The 18,808-nt window shown below is 53.1% G+C and overlaps 1 protein-coding gene across 1 annotated transcript in view; it reads right to left on the bottom strand.

Moving 5' to 3' along the window:
- TMPRSS5 (transmembrane serine protease 5) overlaps nt 1–14,453 on the bottom strand; it is a 45,033-nt gene extending 30,580 nt beyond the window's left edge. The window contains exons 1-13 of the mRNA XM_072953815.1: nt 14,398–14,453; nt 12,047–12,170; nt 11,589–11,687; nt 10,935–11,057; nt 9,768–9,903; nt 9,305–9,418; nt 7,898–7,941; nt 7,076–7,238; nt 5,928–6,106; nt 4,232–4,330; nt 3,617–3,759; nt 3,193–3,345; nt 2,239–2,405 (exon numbers count right to left, since the gene is read on the bottom strand). Coding sequence (XP_072809916.1) covers nt 2,239–2,405; nt 3,193–3,345; nt 3,617–3,759; nt 4,232–4,330; nt 5,928–6,106; nt 7,076–7,238; nt 7,898–7,941; nt 9,305–9,418; nt 9,768–9,903; nt 10,935–11,057; nt 11,589–11,687; nt 12,047–12,170; nt 14,398–14,400 — 1,547 coding nt within the window. The 5' untranslated portion in view covers nt 14,401–14,453. The remainder of the gene's footprint in view (nt 1–2,238; nt 2,406–3,192; nt 3,346–3,616; nt 3,760–4,231; nt 4,331–5,927; nt 6,107–7,075; nt 7,239–7,897; nt 7,942–9,304; nt 9,419–9,767; nt 9,904–10,934; nt 11,058–11,588; nt 11,688–12,046; nt 12,171–14,397) is intronic.
- Between the last annotated feature and the right edge of the window lie 4,355 nt (nt 14,454–18,808).

Below are 18,808 nucleotides of genomic sequence, written 5' to 3'. Positions count from 1 at the left end.
CTCTGAGTTCCCTGCTGAGCTTAACACAGCTGGGCACCCAGCTGGTCCTCATTAAAATCCTTCTGGACCTGAATCTTCCCATCCTTCCTTGCCCCCATCTCCAGCCCTGCTCTCCAGCAGCCAGCCCAGGGCACTCACTTCTCCTCACTTTCCTAAGCACTGGAGTGGCAGATGCCAGCACAGGAAGGGCAAGCGAGAGCCTCTGAGTCTGTAGATCTGACTGGTCGCCCAGCGAAAGTTACAGGGACCTTCTATCGGTAACTGGGGATTCGCTATTAGCAAATTCTCTAATGAGCGTTCTCTTTACCGTCCTCCTGTGGAAGATGCTCACTTGTTACATTTAAGTCAGACCACGCAGAACTGGAAATCTGCAAGAATAGTGCCCAGGAAGGGTCTCTGGCAGCAGCCGCTTCCCAGATTCTGGTTTCCTCACCTATAAAAGGTAGGGATGGCAAAGCACTACTGTCGGCAGGGGACTAAACCAGGTGATGAGTGCCTTCCAGGCCTGTCCTTCTGTGCGGTGTTGGACCATCTCGCTCATCCACGTGCAAAACCGGGATGTGGATTTGGAGTAAAAAGACCCCAGGCTCACATCCGGGCTTTGGCACTGATTAGCTGGCTGGTCCTGGGGGAGTCACTTAATCTTTCTGAACTAATTTTCTCGCCTGTGAAATGGGCACAATAATAATCTCTGCGCCACAGAGATGGTGTGGGATTTAAATGAGATGCCACGTGTGAGAAAGTAGGCTCCAAGAGTTACTGAAGATTAACAGGTCATAATGACCGTGGTGAGTAAAAACCTCCCTTTAAATAAGCAAATTCGTATGAGGAGGACATCAGAAACCCAAAAAAAGAGCATCACTGATGGATGTGCTGGTAACTCCCCAACCCAGGGGGAGCCGCAGCCCTGAGACTTCACAAGATCAGGGAGTAAATGCTGGTCTCGGGATGGAGGCAGGAGGCTGGGGCTCTAAGAACAGAGCGTGAGGCTGGCTGCCACCTGCCCGGGCCTCTCCCACACTGCTTCTGCAGTCTGGCAGCGGACTCCCAGCAACCACTTCCCCAGGTAATAAAACGACTGTAGATTGAGGCCCTTTTTTTTTGAGTGCCCTTCATGCAAAGGAAGCCGACCCTCCAGGAATGAATATTCATTTGTACTACCCCCTAAAAAAAAAAATGCTGATAAACTCACGAAAAAGTTGTGTTATTGCTGAACGCTAATTGCATTTCCTTGGGTAAGCACCATAAAAAATTCATTGCAGTTTTTAGAAACAAGATGCCAATTGCATTGTAATTGCTAGAGAGGAGAGAGTTGCAGGGAAGCTTAACGAGGAAAATGCTAACTGGGCAGAAGTGCAGAAAAACACCTCCCTGAGCCGAAGGCTCAGTTCTTAAAGGAGAGCTAAGGAGAGGGGGGGTCTTGTGGGGAGCACCCTCCCCGAGGGAGCTCTGACTCAGTGACAGTCACACTTGCAGCATCAGAGCCCCTGGACGGCTGGGGCTTTCTGTGGCCAATCAGGACATGCAGCTTTAATAGATGTAAAGAATTATATAAATGGGTATATGCCAAAATTCTCGAGAGATGAGTAGGAATCAGTTCCAGAGCTTCAAGAAACATGTATGGGAGGACAACTGTAATTCTACTACTCCTTAATGTGTCTGTGAGAAAGCGAAGTGGGGTTGGAAGGAGGATGCGACCAAGACCATACATCACTTCACTTTAATACCGGAAGTCCTTGGACCAGTTCACAGAACTGTCATTTTAAAACCTACATCCAATTCCGACACCAACCAGAGTGTTCTTACAGTGCCCCCTGCCCCAGCAAGGCCAGCCAGAGCCAGGTGAGGGCAGGAAGTAGGTGAGATCGACAGGAGAGTTGGGAGGATCCTGACTCCATGGGCTTAACCTGGTTGACCCCATCTGCCCAGGAGCGTCCCAGCCTGGGCTTCTAGGGAGACACTTGCCCCGCCTGAGAGCACAGGGAGAAGCCAGACCCAGGGCATCCCTGAGCATCCTCCCAAAAGACGTGTACAAGAGCTGGGGAGGGGAGGGGCAGAAGGGCAGGCTCCCAGCTGCTGCCAGCAGCCTCTTCCCCTCCAGCTCCTCCCCCGACCCCTCAGATCCCCCACCTTCCCAACCCTGCCCCAGCATCTCTCCTGTCACTGAGGCTCTCTGATGAGACAGAGGGACTGGAAATCAGGGCCCGAGGGGAGAGGCCCTGTGGTCCAGAGGCTGGCCCTTGGGTGGTGACTGTCTCCTGTGCAGTGATAAGAGATCCATGGCTTCTGCATCCAGGGCTGCTGCTCCTTCTCCATCTAGTCGACCTGCCAGAGACCCCAGGAAACATGAGGCTGGTATGCGGTGAGATGGAGGAGACAACAGGACTAGAGGAAGCGGTCCTGGGCTGAAAGAGAAAGGAGCTGATCCACCATCCATCAGCCGAGTCGCTTTCACTGTAAGACACCACTTAACCATCCAGAACCTTCCTTTCCACTTCTATCAAATGGGGCTAAGCTATCTGCTCCTCCCAGTTTTTTTTTATAAGGTTTGAATGAGAAGATGAATGCCTGTGTCCCCTGCAAACTCCAGAGTTTATCATCTACCACCTGCTCTGAGCCCAACTTTTCCCATTGTCACGCCCTGCATTGGTAAAATACTTCATACAAATGATGCGCTTCTGTACGCATTCTCTCACTTGGCTCTCCCACCACACAGATGAAGGTGAGTGGCCCGCCCAGAGCACACAGAATTAATTTTCGCTGAACCCAAGCTCCTAAACTGAGCTCTCTCCCTAGTGCAGGGAGGGCAGGCACGTCCAGGGATGAGTAATGGTCCTAAGTAGAGACATAATAACACCAGGGTCACTCACTCTGAGCCAGCACTGGGCAGGCCTGACCTCATGTGATCATCACACATACTAGCACACAAGGCAGCCACGATGGTTATGACCAAGGTCAGGAATTTGCCAGAATCAACAGGAAACGGCAAATCTGGGCTACAAAATCAGGTCTACTTTTCCGGAGTCAGTGGTTAAACTGATCAAATGGATTCAACGTTAGAAGTGTCACCTCTTCCCCCTCCCACTCTGGGGACATTCCCCAGCCCCCAGGAGGGCCCAGGCCTAAGAGGTCACGATTTTCGAGGGTTGGGTCCTCTACAAGCAGGTCTTCCCCACCTGGCCCCACATTCACCTGCGTGGTGTCGTGGATCCAGTCCAGGAACTCGGCAACTTTGGCGTAGACGCCGGGGTGGTTGGGCTCCGCGCAGCCATGGCCCCAGCTGACCACCCCCACCAGGCGCCATGTGCCCCCGTCCAGGCACACCAGGGGGCCCCCGCTATCCCCCTGAGGGATCCAGGCACCAGGACAAGAGAAACAAGCAGTTAGTCCTTCCTGGGAGAGGGGATCCAGACCACCCCAGGGCGGGGAGCCCACCGTAGATTCCACACCACCCTACTTCCAGGATGGATCCCATCTTGTCTCGCCCTCCTAAACCCTCAGCACACAGCCAACTTGCCTGGGCACTCCCCACTCCTAGAGAGGATGTTCAGCCCCACACCCCTCCACCAGCCCCGCACACCCTGCCCACCCCGCCCCAGGCCCCTGGCTGCCGCACCTGGCATGCATCCGCCCTCCCGTCCAGGTAGCCCGCACACAGCATGCGGGGTGTGAGGGCCCCGCTGTATACGCAAGAGCTGTTGCAGAGCTGGGTGCTGAGCAGGGGCACCGTCGTGTCCTGGAGCATGTCCGAGCTGTGGGCTGCAGGAGGCAGACGCAGAGATGGAAGGACACGGAGCCAGGCCCCAGGAAGGCAGAGCAGCAAGAGGGGGTTAGAGGCCCGGGAGACACAGAGACCCAAAGAGGGGGTCCCAGGGTGGGAGCTGTGGACTCTGGGCAAGGAGGCAGGGGTCTGTCAGACCTGGGGGCAGGGAATGAGGAGGAGCAGACCTCACATATACAACCCGATGCCAAGGCCCTGGCGCTCCCAGGACAAGGGAAGGGGAAGCAAGGGCCTGGGTTTGGGGGAAACATGGGGTTGTTCCCCCAGAAAGATGCAGGCAAGGAAGACGGGCCCGCAGGTCTGGCCAAAGGTGATGCCAGAGGAGGAGGGGGCCGGCACTGCCCTGCAGCCAGGGGAGAAGGCGGTGGGAGGTGGAGGTGCCTCACTTTAGGGAAGGATGCCCCCCACCCCCCACCCCTTTTGCATCCAGAGCCCTGGGAGCTGACTCACTGTGGCTGGTGTCAGTGTGGCCCCAGCCAGACACCCAACACTGAGAGCCCCTCGGAAAATCTTGGTCTTCAGCCGGCAGGCACACGGCACCCACGGTGTCTGTGGAGAGTGTGTGGTGTCTGGTGGGGGTCCTGGGTCCCACTCAGGCCTCCCTCCCCCTGAGGCTGGGAAAAGAGCAGGCCTGGCAGACATCCTTGCCCCCTCCTTGTCTTGGTTCCAGCCTCCTGTACGACTAGGCGGGTCACGCATGCGCTGTACCACCTGGGGGGGCACCATGCACACAGAGGACAGTGTGGAAACCGCAGTTCATGGGGCGCCCAAGGCTGGGCGATGTCCACACTGAGCACCCCCCACCTGGGACTGAGGGGGTGTGGACATTCCTTCCTAATCTCTCCTAATGATGACCTGTTTTAGATTTTCCTCAGGGTGTTTGGACCCCGCTGGGGCATTGTTCCGACTGGTCCGATGGGGCGGAGCCCAAACCTGATTTTAGGTAGTGAGCAGACATGCATGAGATAAACACCGTCTCACTGGGAGAAAGAATTCCCTCTCCAGTTCTCTTTCAGCCCCTCGACTGCACCAAGGAGAACAGCCCCGGCTGGCGCTGCTCTGCTCCTGTCTGTGCGCCCCCGCGAAGCGGGGAGACGGCGCCCCGGGCGGGGCCGCTCTGCAGAGGACAGCTTGGAGCTGCGACTTGAGCGTGGCTTTGTTTTCACTCTCTGCATTTCGGTGGTGATTATTTGCTGTGCTTATTATTATTTTGTGGTTATTATTTACTGTTAGTCATATGGGTTCTCTAGTTAGGGTGTAACCTGAAGTTTCCCTTTAAATACATTTAAGTCACTTTAGAAGTGTTCATTGTTGAACAACAGGGCAGAGACAGCAGCAACTGTGGTTCGGGAAACCCAAGGCTCCAGGTAGCAACGGGAGGGAGGCGTGCTGAGTGTTTGTGAGCGTGCGTGTGTGTGGCGTGGCTATGTATGCATAGGAATGAGCGTGCACGCGTACCCCTGTGAGCCTGGCATGACCGTGTGAGCATCTGAGGGCACACACACGTGCGTGTGTGTTTCCACAAGTGTGAGTATGTGTGTCTGTAGGTGAGTGCGCCTGGCCCGTGCAGGTGGCAGAGCCGCCCTTCTAGGGGAGATGCTGTGGGGGAGAAGCCCTGGCCGGGGGGCTGTCTGCCTCGTGAACTTGAAGAGAGTCACTTCCCTCACTGAACGCCAGCATCCTTACCTGTATACACCTGCCTCCTCTCCCTGTCGGGGCTGTTATGAGGATTGGATGAAAGCATATTTGGTAAAGGAAATCTTATTAACCATAACACGGTTCTAGTTATTAACTGTGATACTGTTAACTATCTAGTTAACTATTCTTAACTCTGGCCTGGCTGGGACCTGGCACCAGCCTGGGGCCCGGGCCGGAGCAGCCTGCAGGAGATGGAGAAATTGTGATGCTCCTCTTTGGGACCTCGAGACGAATCCCACCTGCAGCCCGGCTGTGAAAAGGGCCAGAATGTTTGTCCCCAAAGGATTACATGGAAGAGTCAGGGCCACCTCAGGGCCAGGTGATGCCAGAGCGCACGACAGCTACCAAGAGAAGTGAAGGTTTTAAGGTTCCCAGTTCAAGGAAATCTTAGAAACCAGCCTGCCTCTCCGCCTTTCCCCGGCGCCTGCTCCTCTCACCACAGCCTCACCTGAGAAGTGGAGTGGGGTCCGGAGCTGCAGGAGGGCCATGTCGTAGTCGTGGGTCTGGGCGCTGTAGAGAGGGTGGGCGATGATCCGCTCCACCAGAGCCCCCTGGTGTGGCCTGACCGTGCTGTGGCTGACCAGCCCCACGTGGACCCGCCAGCTGGACAGGCGGGACAGCCTGAAACTGCACACAGGAGCCATGCTGAGCCCCGGGGGAGGGAGGGGCCGAAGAGGCTGATGTAAATGATGCAGTGCGTGGAGGGAGCTATTGGTGGGACCCCATAACCGGGCCTCTCAGAATCCCCCTAGCAGCTGGCAAGACCCTGGGCATGCAGTAGGTGCTTAATAAATGCTCAGGCACTGATGGAGAGCGAAGTGAGACAGTATGGGGTATCTACAACCACCACCCCCTCTCTCCTGCATAACCCCCACCAGGTTTTATGACAAATGGGAAGGCCCTGTGTGAGATGGTAACTCTCAGCCAAGGCAGTGAAGCTTCCACCAGTCCTGTCTCCCCCTTCCTAGCTGTGCTCTCGGGGAGGGGCTTCAGCCCTCCCGGCCTCAGAGTCCTCGCTATAAGATGAGGCTTACGCGCTCTGCCCTGCCTGCCACCAAACAAGAGAGCCGAAGAGCTCGTTCATTCCTTCCACCAGTAGTAATTAAGCCCCTGCTACATCCAGGACTGTCCTGGGCCACGGGGACGAGGCAGTGGACAGACCAACAAAGGGGCTGGATTCAGTGAGAAACAAGACAGAGTCCCTCTTCCCATGTATGTTCCAGTCTAAAGGGGGAGAAAGACGTTCAACCAATAATCACATGAAAAATGATTTAATTACAGTGGTGATCAGTGTTTAGAAGCACGAAGTGCTGGGAGTGTGAGAGCATTTTAAAAGCTGAAAACCCGAACAAATCTAAATATCCTAAATGTAAATATTCTAAAAAATACTTGTATTATTTCTAGAGAATGTTTGTATTATTAGGGCTATTTAAACAAAGCTGTTCTTGGCACTGCACAGGGAGAAGTTCACAAACACCACCGGCGCCCACGCGCAGCGGACATGGGAGGCAGGCAGTTGGACAAGGACATCTTAGACAGGACGTAGCAACAGCCAAACAGAAGAGGCGTCGGAGGCGCTCTCCTCCCCAGACTTGCCTGTGCACACAGTGCGCCGCCGTCACCACCCAGCGTGGGGCCAGCACGGAGCCCCCGCACGTGTGCCGGGAGCCCAGGGCCACACTGGCCTGCCAGGGCCAGCGTCCGGGAGCCACCGCCTGCCCGCCGACTATCCGGGAAGCCAGGGGCCTGGCCCCACACTCTGCAGACAGACAAGCACCAGCGAGATGGAGAGGAAGACAGGCGGATGCTGGCACGGTGCTGCTAACTGTTGGGAGTGTGGCCCCGCGGCGTGGATGGCCCCCGCTCATGACTCCTGGTCCTGAGCACGTGAGCTCAGGCTGTGAGCCCACTGAGGGCAGGGACGGCGGCTGCATTATCTACGGAGCCTCAATACCTAAGAAAATATCTGCCCCGTAGGAGGGGTCAGATACTGGTGCACGGACGGATGCACGAAGGCCAGATGACGAGACGGCTACGGGCCTGGGAAGACGGGTGAAAGGAACGCCACAGACTGTCTCCCGTGTGGCCCCTTGTTCCCCACCCTCCTTAGTCTCCAGAAGCTGCTAATCCACCTCTGGGGCTCTTCAGAAGAAGAGGGGTGAGTGTCAGGGGCCAGGGCAGGCAGCGAAGCAAGGAGGTCGCCTGCCCAGACCAGCGGCTGGTGGGGGACGTGACAGAGGCTGAGACATGGCTCTGCTTGGGCAGAACTGTGTCTGCAAGTAGGCGCCCAGCAGGCAGTTGGGCAGGCGGGCAAGGAACCCCACTCCAGACCCGGCTGAGCCTCTCCGTGCGGCTCTCTCACCCTTAGGGAGAGCCTTCCTCCCATCGCCACCTTCCTGGACCCAGGACAGGACTCACCAGAGCATTTGAGGGAGACAATTTGACCGGAAGTGCAGCTGTCCCTGTGAAACAGAGGCGCGCAAGCAAGCAGCTGGGCGTGGGCCACCCAAGGCCCCACCCAAGGCCGCACACCCACCTGAGGGCGTGGAGGAGGAGGGAGTTGTTGCGGGGAGCAGAGATGGCCTCTCCCAGAGCCACAGTCATCTGCCTCCTGCCTCCACCCAAGCCCCCAGGCCCTTCCTCGTAGCAGGTGTCCTGGCCAGCAGGGCACCCTCTGCCCAATGGCCCCAGGCACGCAGGACATCGTGGTCCCCCGGGGTCGATTTGCACAGGGCCCAAAGTCACAAATAGAGTATTCACAGACGTGAAAATCCAGCTGCTCCCACTCAGGCCCCTGCGTAAATGTGTGCTCAGTGGCTGAGAGGATAAACCAGTCACTGAGTGGACAGGGTTCTTGGCCCCATGCTCCTCTCTAAGCTGACTTGACCTCCCCAGACCTTTTCCTGGTCATATGTGCTCATACACCTGCTCTTCTCTCTCCTCTCCTCTTTTTTAGCATAAACCTCAAGTCCTTTCGGACCAAAGCCCTCTTCTCTTTCTTTACTCATCTCTTGCCCCAGCAGCCCAGTGTCTGAGTCCTCAGCTTCTTCGTTTCCCATACCCACGGCCCTCCAGTCTCCTAGTGGAGTCCATCCCAGCCCTCCTTCCCTTTGCCTGGTCAGGTATCCAAGACAGGGATGCATTCTGAGCCTCCCTCATCGGCAGCCACGTTCCCCTGACGGACTCTCAGGGCACAGGAGCTGTACAGCAGGGGCCAGAGGTTCAGATGGGGAAGGCGATGCAGGGATGGCAGGAGGCTGCCAGAAAGCTTAGGACACCCAGGCAGGGCAAAGACCTGCTCAGCTTGCACCCGCCCCCAGGATTTGAGGAAGGGTCCATCCCAGAGCCCTCTTCTCTGGAGGGTCTCTAGGTTCCAAGCCATCAACCGTCTCTCTCTTGAGTTGCCAGACTTTCCAAAAAAGGTGCAGCAGGGGTGAGAGGGCACTAGTTGGGAGCCAGAAGCCTGGTTTCAAGACTTGGCTTGACTGTTTATCAGTTCTGTGACTTTGCACAAAGCCCTTGACCTCACTGAGTCTCAGTTTCCCTACTTGTAAAATGAGAATCAGAGTACCATATCAAATCCTCTAACAATAATACCCAATCCTGCCATTCTTGCGAGGGGCGGATAGGATAACGTGTGTGAAACTCTGACGGGCAGGGCTCCTATGAACTGAGTTAGTAATTTCCAATTGGGAAATGTTCCCCTTTGTCGTCCTGTTTACACCTCCAGTGTCCTGGCCACCAGGGTCCCATGTTAGGAAGATTTTTTCCTGGCTTGCTCACTAGGAAACGAGGGGCATCACTCAGCTTCATGAGAAGCCCTACCTGGGCTGCCACACCTCCTCCAGGAGGCCTTCCAGTCTAGGAGAGAGCCGGGCAAACTCCCTGGAGCTGTTCAGCCTGATGTCAGACAGGTTCACTGCCTTGTCGTGAGTGAGTCTTGGCAGGAGAAGGGAACAGAACAGGAGGAAATGGGCTTTAAACTGCAGCACGAGAGATGGGGGTTATCATAACCGGAATGTGCGGGAGATACGGTACCAGGATAGTGACTGAACAAGACTTTGACAATGACCTCTTCTGGGATTCATAATTGTTAAAAAGCAGGGATGTGCAAAGGAGAGAAACAGGCTGGGGTACCGTCATGCCCAGGGGCCAGGAGATGACCAAAATGACCTCTTGCCATTTCCTGAGTACTTTGATGCTGACAGGCTGATAGAGGTCTCCACTGTCCCTCACCCCGCCCACCAGCCCTCCCTCCTCCCCAGGCCCCGGGTCTGGCCCCAGTTACCTGAGATGCCCGAGGCTCTGGCAGATCCGCACCCCCAGGGCAGAGCTCCAGCCCTCGTGGCAGACCAGGAGCCAGCCTGGCCGGGCCCTCACCTGCACTTCCAGAAAGAAGTCCTCGGTGTTTATTCTGAAAGATACTGAAACCACAGCATCAAAGCCACATCCCACCTGCAGCAGGATGGAAGGGCGGTGTGGGCAGGGCAAGCCGGACCTGGCTACGAAGAGACTCGAAGATGCCTTCATGACAGCATCTGGGTCACCCAGATGCTCCCCAGGGATCCAGCCAGTTCTGAGAACACACAACCCCTCTTTGCACAGAATTTTAGTTCTGTGTTTTAACCAAGTGCTTTCAAACGTGCTCCATCGCTAAGTGTCACAGCAGTCCTGTGGGGTGAGAATTCCCATCTTCCCTGCTCTGCAGAGGAAATTAAGGCGCAGAGGTTAAGTGACCTGTTCAAGGACCACGTTTCAAATCTTGTGACGGTACCAGCGATGGTCGCCATTTACTGAGCATCTGCTTTTTCCAGGCTAAACTCTCATATATTATGCTATTATCAAGCTTACAACTTGGTGCAGTGAATATTTTTTACCGCATTTCATGGAGAAGGAAATGGCGGCTCAAAGAAGTCACTCACCCAAAGGCACACACAGCTAGCCAAAGGCAGCTCCAGGCCGTCCCAGCTAACCTCTGTGACTGACTCTAACCCCAGCCTTGGCAGCATCGTATCTTCTGATCCTCAACTCTTACCTGGAGGGGAGGGGACAAGATTGGGGTGGGGAAGGGGGAGACAATGTGGAATGATGTCCCCAGCCTTCTACCAGAGACCTTGGCCAGCCACGCACTGGCTCCCCCATCTCCCCCCACACACACCTGCAGGCTTACTCAGCCCCAAATGGCAAGTCGCCATCTCTCCTGCCAACCTGGGCTCTTGGCTCTGCCCCAGCTAGAGTTAAAGACAGTCCCCAGGGAGGGCTGGAAGCCCTAAACTCAGAGATCAGCTCTTCAAGGCTGGATCGTGTCACCACCCTTACACCACGGAGACACAGGGGAATGACAGTGAACTCCTGGCCCTTCACGTTAGTCCTCTGGCCCCCAGTCAGAAGGGAGGATCTCAGACCCGTGCAGCAGCTGGGGTGGGAGTCTCCCAGCCTTGGGGGGGTTGCCCACCTGCTCTGGGAAGCGAGGGTTGCAGGGCTTCCTCACCACTGGCCTCTGAGCAGTTCAAGGTCATCTCCTCATCCTGCAAGTTCCCGGGAACGGGCTGAGAGGCGGCTGGCCACAGGTGGAGCACTTCAGAGGACAAAGGCAGGAAGAGGGCCACCGTGAAAAGGCCGGGGGACGGAAAGGATTCCTACAGGAAGGGGCCAAGGAGCAGGACAAGACCCCTGCAGCAGAGGGAGGCGGAAGCAGCCTCCTGGGGCCCCCGCATCACCACCCCGCCTTAGGCAGGTCCACACCCAGCACACAGAAGACAGGCAGAGCTCTCTCTGACTCTGTCACTCTCTGACTGGGAAAGGTCTCTGGGAAAAGTTTGACTAGGGCCTCCCTGGATCATCCAGCAGGCCCCTCTGCTCTCCTGGGGCCCCTAACCCCACCCGAGCACATTTCTCACCGCAGGACTAAAACGTTCTTCTTTACATAGAGCCTGAGTCCATCCTGCGGACCTCACCCCTCCTCCACTCGCCATCTACTCAGAGTGGATGGAAAAGATGCTCGCCCATCCGCCCGCCCCTAACACCTGCTCGGCACCTGCTCCTCTCTCCCAGCACCCCCTAGATCCTGTCCTTTGTCCCTCCCGACCACTGAGGTCCCAGCACTGACCTAGAAGCCACGAGCCCAAGCTCGCGCCAGCCAGCAGCCCCAGGGCTCCCAGCACCGCACAGCCACGCCGCCCTGTACACCAGCGCCCTGCCCAGGAGCCTGTGGGGGAGGACAGAGGAGAGTCTGGGGGCCCTGCTCCTGCCTGCCAGCCTCACTCCACTCTGAGGTGCCACGCTGGGGCCAGGCAGCCACCCAGTCAGGACAGGAGTTCGCCTGCTGCCCCAGCCCACCTCTCTCTGCCCCATCATCCTGGGATGAGTCAGGGGCAGGGCTCTGATCACTGGAGCCCTCAGAGCCCAATCGAGCAGGTCTGGGATAAACAGTGAGACAGCCTCCTGCCATTAGCCACTTAAGGCTGACCTAGGAAGATATGGGGGAAAGGGAATCTGGGGGACGTAGGAACACTGTCCCTTCACTGCCCCCACCCTGTCATTCCCCTACCGCCCCGTCTGGCTTACTGGGTTGCTGCTGGGCCTCCAGCCTCCGTAGCAGGTCTCCTGGCTCTGCTCTGAAGATCCTGGGTCCTGGGCCCTCCTCTGCATACGGAGCCTCCATGGGGGCCGGGCCATCTGGCATCAGGCCCTGGGGAAATACCTGCCAGTCACTCACCAAGGAGAGGCGTCACCACCCACCACGCGTCCCCCTTCACTGACCCTGGCCGTGCCCTCATTGCCACTTACAAACCTTTTATCCGTCCTGGGGACTCTGTGTGTTCCCACAGATGCCTCTCAGGCCTCCCTGCTCTCCTGGGGCCCCTAACCCCACCCACCTTCCTCTCACAGCCGGTGTCAGGGCAGAGACCTGAGCCTAGATGAGGCCAGCTCCAAAGCCCATAGTCTTCACCACCCGCTCACCCTGCCCCCTGCTAGTGTGGAGGGCACCGTCTGAGTCCCTCAGCATCCCTCCTCAGCCCCTACGATCCCAGCCTTCCTCACTCCCTCCTGTCTCAGAGGAAGAGGTGCTCCTCCCCAGTGAACCATGCATTCATTCCCCCAGTACACAGTGTCTAGCCCAAGTACACAGCCATGGGGGGGGATTCGGAAGGAGTTCAAGGTCAGTGAACATGGACCTCCATCACCACCGCCTCAAAGAATTTGCATGTGAGTCCTAAAGATCAATCACATAAGCAAAGTAGCCTGTGTTCAGTGACAGAAGAAAAGCTCAGTTCAACTACCAGTGGAATTCAAAAGGAGAGCTTACTTCTTGTTGGGGACATCAAGGAAGCCTTCCTGGAAGGGGCAGCCTCTGAGACAGGCTGTCATAGATGAATAGGGTTTGAACTGGCCTGTATGGGCATTGGGCGTTCTCGCAAAAGAGGACTGAAGAGGCAAAGCCGTGGCGGTAAGAAGGCAGAGGGTGGGGTGAGTCACACACGTGCCTGAGGTTCATGTACCATGAAGAGGAGTCATGGAAAATAAGATCTTGGCAAAAACATTGGGCCAGTGGTTCAAAGCTCGGTCTACAGCCTGCTGTGTGAACTTGACAACTCATCAACCCTCCAAACTTCAATTTTCTCATTTATGAAACAAGAGCGATAGCACCTGCTTCCCAGTGAGTAGCTCCCCACCCCCCGCTGGCCCTCGTCTCCATTTCTTCTCCACCAGAGCAATCTTTCCAAAATGCAAACATGAACAAGTTAACCCCACCTTTAAAGTGTCCAATGATCTTTGCAGCCTTTGGGATAAATTCAAAGCTCCTGGCATGAATCACAGCATCGTCTGTGATCTAACCCTTCCTCCCCTCTCCATCCTCACCTGCCAGCACTAACTCTTCCCCAGCAGAACTCAGGGTCTTATTAACAGACATGCCTGTCCCCGGTGTCTTCGCTCTCACACCACGGAGGCGTGGCACCTGCTGTCCCCTTCCCCACATACGGACTCAGCTCAAATGCCGTTTTTCCTGGAAGCTTTCTTCAAACCACATGGCCACAACTGTGACCCAATATTATGCTCGTTTCCTTCTCTCTCTCCTTCCTCTCTGGTCTAGAAATCCCAGGGTCTAGCTCAAGGCCCAGCACAATGTGGGAATTCAGTTAATGCATATTAAATACAAGGGAAAAAGGAAGGAAGGAAGGAAGAAAGGAAGGAATGGAGGGAGGGAGGAATTTGGGAGGGAGACAGATAGTGGAGGGAGGGAGGGAGGAAGGAAGAAACTAAACAAGCTTATGTGATTGAGAGTGTTTTATAAAGTACAACATAAGTATTAAGTATAATAATATATACTAATATAATATATAAAATGAAATATGTATAAGCTCTGGATTCTTCAATGAATTTATAATCCAGTGAAGTAGACAGAGCCCCCTAAAGTTGAAGTAACTCCCATCTTCTCTGCAGACCACCCTTCCCAGGCTACATGGCTTGGTCGAGAGAGGATTCCAGGGCACACTCAGGGAGCCTGGCTTGAAGCTCAGCCACTGAACAAACTGACCTCACCTCGAGTGCTGCCCCACCTCCACACTCACTTGTCCTAGCTCACGTGGTTAGCCTGGGAAAATGGTCTTGATGCTACAGGACTTCTTGGTCCCCCTTTTGAGTAGGAGTTCGATGCAGCCATGATTTGCTAAGCACTGCCTGTGAGTAGAGCACCTGGCTAGGCACGTGGGGGTCAAGAGCAAGGAATAAGTCAGCCCTGGGGGAAAACAAAGCCAGCAGGTTGGCCACACAGGGTCCCCTCTAAGATCTAGTCCCTGCACAGGAACTGCCAGAGAAGGTTTTTTCCGAGAGCCGAGCATCCCAAGGGTGGGGTCAAGGGTCAGGGTAGAAAGAGAGAGAGGCCCGATCAGGATGGCACAGAGGTGCAGCCTTACCATAGGGGACAGTGGCAGTGATGTAAAGCCTCAGGGTCTGCTGGGCAGCGTTCCACTCCTGGTCTTGGATCAGCATTGATAAATATCCCAGCCAGTTGGTTGGAGGGTGAGGCCTCCCTAGTTCACACATGGCTCCTCCCTTCATCACCCCCCTACACACACACACACCCAGAGAGACAATGAACTCTGCTCAGAAACCATGAATAGATCTCTTGTTGCAGGAAAGGCGACCCTCCCGTTTGCTAACTGGAAGCTTAGAAGCAGAGAAAAAGGTTACAGGGAGGAGGGGAGGCCAGCTACTGCTGCTTAGCAACCAGGTCCCTTGGGCCAAAAAGTGTGCCCCATGCATGCGAACACAGTCCCCCCTTCCTGCTGACAGGGCTGGATTTGAGAGACTGATATTAGCATTTGCTGAAATGTTTCTGAGCCCTCGGGATTGTGTCTCGCCTCTGCGTGGGTTGGCTTTCCCAGCAGTCTGGGGCTGTCATCAGGCTGGAACTGGGACGATGATGAGGGATCACTGTCACCTCTCTTCTCAGGGCTGCACCTGTCACCCCAATGCAGGGAAGTGGGGCCTCTCGGCCCAGCTGCCCTGGGGGCCAGTGACTGCAGGAGCTTCGGAGCACAAGGGGCCCAGCTGAGGCCAGGATGGGCCAAACACACCTGGGAGCCACAGTCCTTTAGTCAAAGAGGCAGACAGATCCCCGGGAAGGGGAAGGCTGGCGTGGCTCCCCCTCCTCCACATGCCTCTCCGAGACCCCTCAGATGGGGCAGTTAAGAACTGAGCTTTATAGAGTCGGGCCTTCATGCAACCCCAGTTCCGCTACCTCCCTTCCTCAGCCTCACCTGTAAAGTTAGGATAATAGTACCTGTCTCTTAGGGCTGAAGCTGGAGTTAAATAAGCTATTGAATATAAAGCTCTTGGCCTGGTATTTTATTCAGTAAATGTTAGCTGCTATTGTAATTATTATTTTTATTATTTAGTAAAAACTAACTGCTATTATTATTACTGTTGAACCTCACCCACACAGGCTTTATTTTTACTTTTTGCTCCCTATTTCCCTCATATACTCAGACACGGTGGCAAGAGCTGAGAATCCCTTGGCTGGGCTCTGAGTTGTCCTCGGACAATACTCTCCAGCCTACAGATGTGAAGACTCACCGTGTGTCAGGAACTAACCCGGCCATGGGGAATGAATGAGACACAGGCTAGGAGCTTGTAGGCTGGGAGGAGAGACAGGAACGGGTATAAATGTCTGCGGTTTGCGAAAAGTGAAATCACAGAGGCATGAACACAGAGGTACAGGAGAATAAAAAAGTGGCTGACTCCTTTGCCCAGAGGACGCAGGGAAGGATCCACAATGGAGAAGACATTTGAGCTGAATTTTGATAACTAAGAAGACAATTACATAGAAAGGCATTTCAAATATAGCACAGATGATGCTGGTGAAAATGGCAAAGACCCTGGAAATTCTCTCCTCCATAGAAGTGAGGAAACTGACCAAAAAGAATTGTCAGAATCAACTCTTTTAGAACTCTAGAAATTAACCAAAGGCCTATAACAATATGGGAAGAGTTTATGAGAGAAAAATGAAGACCACAGCTAACCCATACTCAGTGGTGAGAAGCTGAAATTTTCCTCTCAGATCAGGGACGAGATAAGGATGTCCACTATCACCACTTTTATTCAACACAACACTGGAAGTCCTGGCTTCAGCAATTAGGCAAGAAAAAAAATGTGGGGGGGATCCAATTGGGAAGGAAGAAGTAAAACTGTCACTATTTGCAGATGACGTGATGTTTTATCTAGAAAACCCTAAAGACGCCATTAAAAAAACTGTTAGAACGAATGAATTCAGTAAAGTTCCAGGATACAAAATCCATATACAAAAATCTACTGTGTTTCTATATATACACTAAAAATGAACTATCAGAAAGAGAAATTAAGAAAGTGATACCATTTATAATTGTATCAAAAAGAATAAAATATGTGGAAATAAATTTAACCAAGAAGGTGAAAGTCTTGTACACTGAAAACTATAAGATATTGTTAAAAGAAATTGAAGGAGACACAAGTAAAAGGAAAGATATTTTGTGCTCATGAATTGGAAGAATTAACGTTGTTAAAATGTCCATACTATCCAAAGCAATTTACAGAATCAATGCAATCTTTATCAAAATTCCAATGGCATTTTTCTTAGAAATAGAACAACCATCCTAAAATTTGTATGGACCCACAAAAGACCCCAAATTGTCCAAGCATTCTTGAGAAGGAAGAACAAAGCTGGAGGTAGCACGCAACCTGATTTCAAACTGTATTACGAGGCTATAGTAATCAAAACAGTATGGCATTGGCATAAAAACAGACACTTAGACCAGGGGAACAGAATAGAGAGCCCAGACGTAAAGCCATGGTCAATTAATTTGTGACTAAGGAGGCAAAAATGTACAATGGGAAAGGATAGTCTCTTCAATAAATGGTGTTGGGAAAATTGGACAGCCATATGTAAAAGAATGAAACTGGACCCTTATCTTACACCATACACAAAGAACAATTCAAAAATTGAATAAAGACTTATATTTAAGACCTGAAACTGTAAGCTCATGGAAGGAAGCATAGGGAGTGAGCTCCTTGACACTGGCCTTGGCAATGATTTTTTGGATTTGACACCAAAAGCAAAATAAACAAGTGGGACTACATAAAATTAAAAAGCTCTGAACAGCAAAAGAAATCATCAATAAAATGAAAAGGCAACACATGGAACATATGGGAGAAAATCTTTGCAAATCATTAATTTGATAAGGGGTTAATATGCAAAATATATAAAGAACTTATACAACTCAATTGAAAAACAAAATCTGATTTTAAAATGAGCAGAAGGGCTGAATAGACATTTTTCCAAAGAAGACATACAGATGGCCAACAGGTACATAAAAAGATGTTCAATATCACTAATCATCAGGGAAATGCAAATCAAAACCACAATAGGATGTCACCTTACACCTGTTAGAATGGCAGTCATCAAAAAGACAAGAGAGAACAAGTGTTGGCGAGGATGTGGAGAAAAGGGATGCCTTCTTAAACTGTGTGCCCCAGGGGGTACCCTATGTGAAGCCAACTGAAACAGCGCCCCTCTGTATTGTAACCCCGGTGATTCAGATGTAGCCTCATCCTAGTCCTGGCCCTGCTCCCCAGCCCCCTCGCCACCAACAACTCCCTGACTCCCTAGGACACCTCTGTGGATGAGCCTTGAAATTCTGGCTTTCTCTTCTCCTTCAAAAACAGTAAGAGCCTTTTGCAACTGTCCTTCAGCTGGGCCCTGGCTCCTCCAGACAGATAACACTGTTCTTTCTCCTCCACCCCCAAATGGAAATACCCAAGTGCAAGTTATATAGAATTCTCAGACTTGGAAATTTTTTTTAAAGAGATCATTGAATCTACCATCTCTCCTATCAGACAAGAAAACTGAGGCTCTGAAAGGTGAATTTGCCACAGGACACTGGAGGCCATCCAAGCCCAGGTTTCCTGCCATCCAAACCAGGGTCTCCCCCATTTCCACACACCCCCAACAAGCAATGTATTAGTGGCTGAACAGGCAGCTCTGGAGAGAAGAAATTCCACCTGTGGACCATACCTCTGGCCGGTGCCTATGGAGTTCTGTTCTGATCATCACCTCCCCTTCGTATTTGCCAGTGGATGACAGCTTCAGCTCTTGTTTGTGGATTTAAGCTCACACGGGATCTTCTCTTCCTGACTGCCTTCCCTATGGATTTCAGACTTACTTAGCCAGCCACCATAATCACTCCCTCTTTATCCTCTGGAGGGGGAAATGTTGGTGCTCCAGGTGGAGGTGATGAAAGCATGCATGGCATAAGATGCAGGCTGGAAATTCTGGACAGCTCTGTGCGTCCCTCTCAGTTCCATCCTGTTCCCCTCTTCGGTTTCATCTATCAGCAACGCATCCCCCACCCTCATCCAGTTCCTCTCTGTGGCGTGGTCCACCTGCATCTACAGCACCTCCAGATCCCCTCAAATAGTCCCCGCCTCCTTCAAGTTGGGTTTGTATCATCTCACTGAGGTTAGTTCAAGCCACAAGACATTCTACTGGCAGCCCACAGCCTAATGAAGCCCAACCTCAAACCCTTTCCATCCAGCCCTCTGGAATGTGGTTTTCTCGATGAAGAAATGAATGACTCCTATGTCTAATGAGAGAAGCTTTAATGAGTGAGAACTGGGAAAACGCTAGATCCAATCAACTTATTCCAAACATTACTGCATATCGATAGGCAGGGAAGAAACTCCAAGCATCTGCTGCCATGCTGCTTGCTTTGAATACAAAGAAATGGATAAAGGAAAAGAAGGAAGGAAAAGAAATCCATGTGGTCTCATGTGATGATCAGCTGCATATTG

The sequence above is a fragment of the Vicugna pacos genome, chromosome 33 (genome assembly GCF_048564905.1).
Source record: "Vicugna pacos chromosome 33, VicPac4, whole genome shotgun sequence".
Taxonomy (NCBI): Eukaryota; Metazoa; Chordata; class Mammalia; order Artiodactyla; family Camelidae; genus Vicugna; species Vicugna pacos.
The sequence above is the reverse complement of the archived record's forward strand: the minus strand, read 5'-3'. Positions and strand labels throughout refer to the sequence as shown.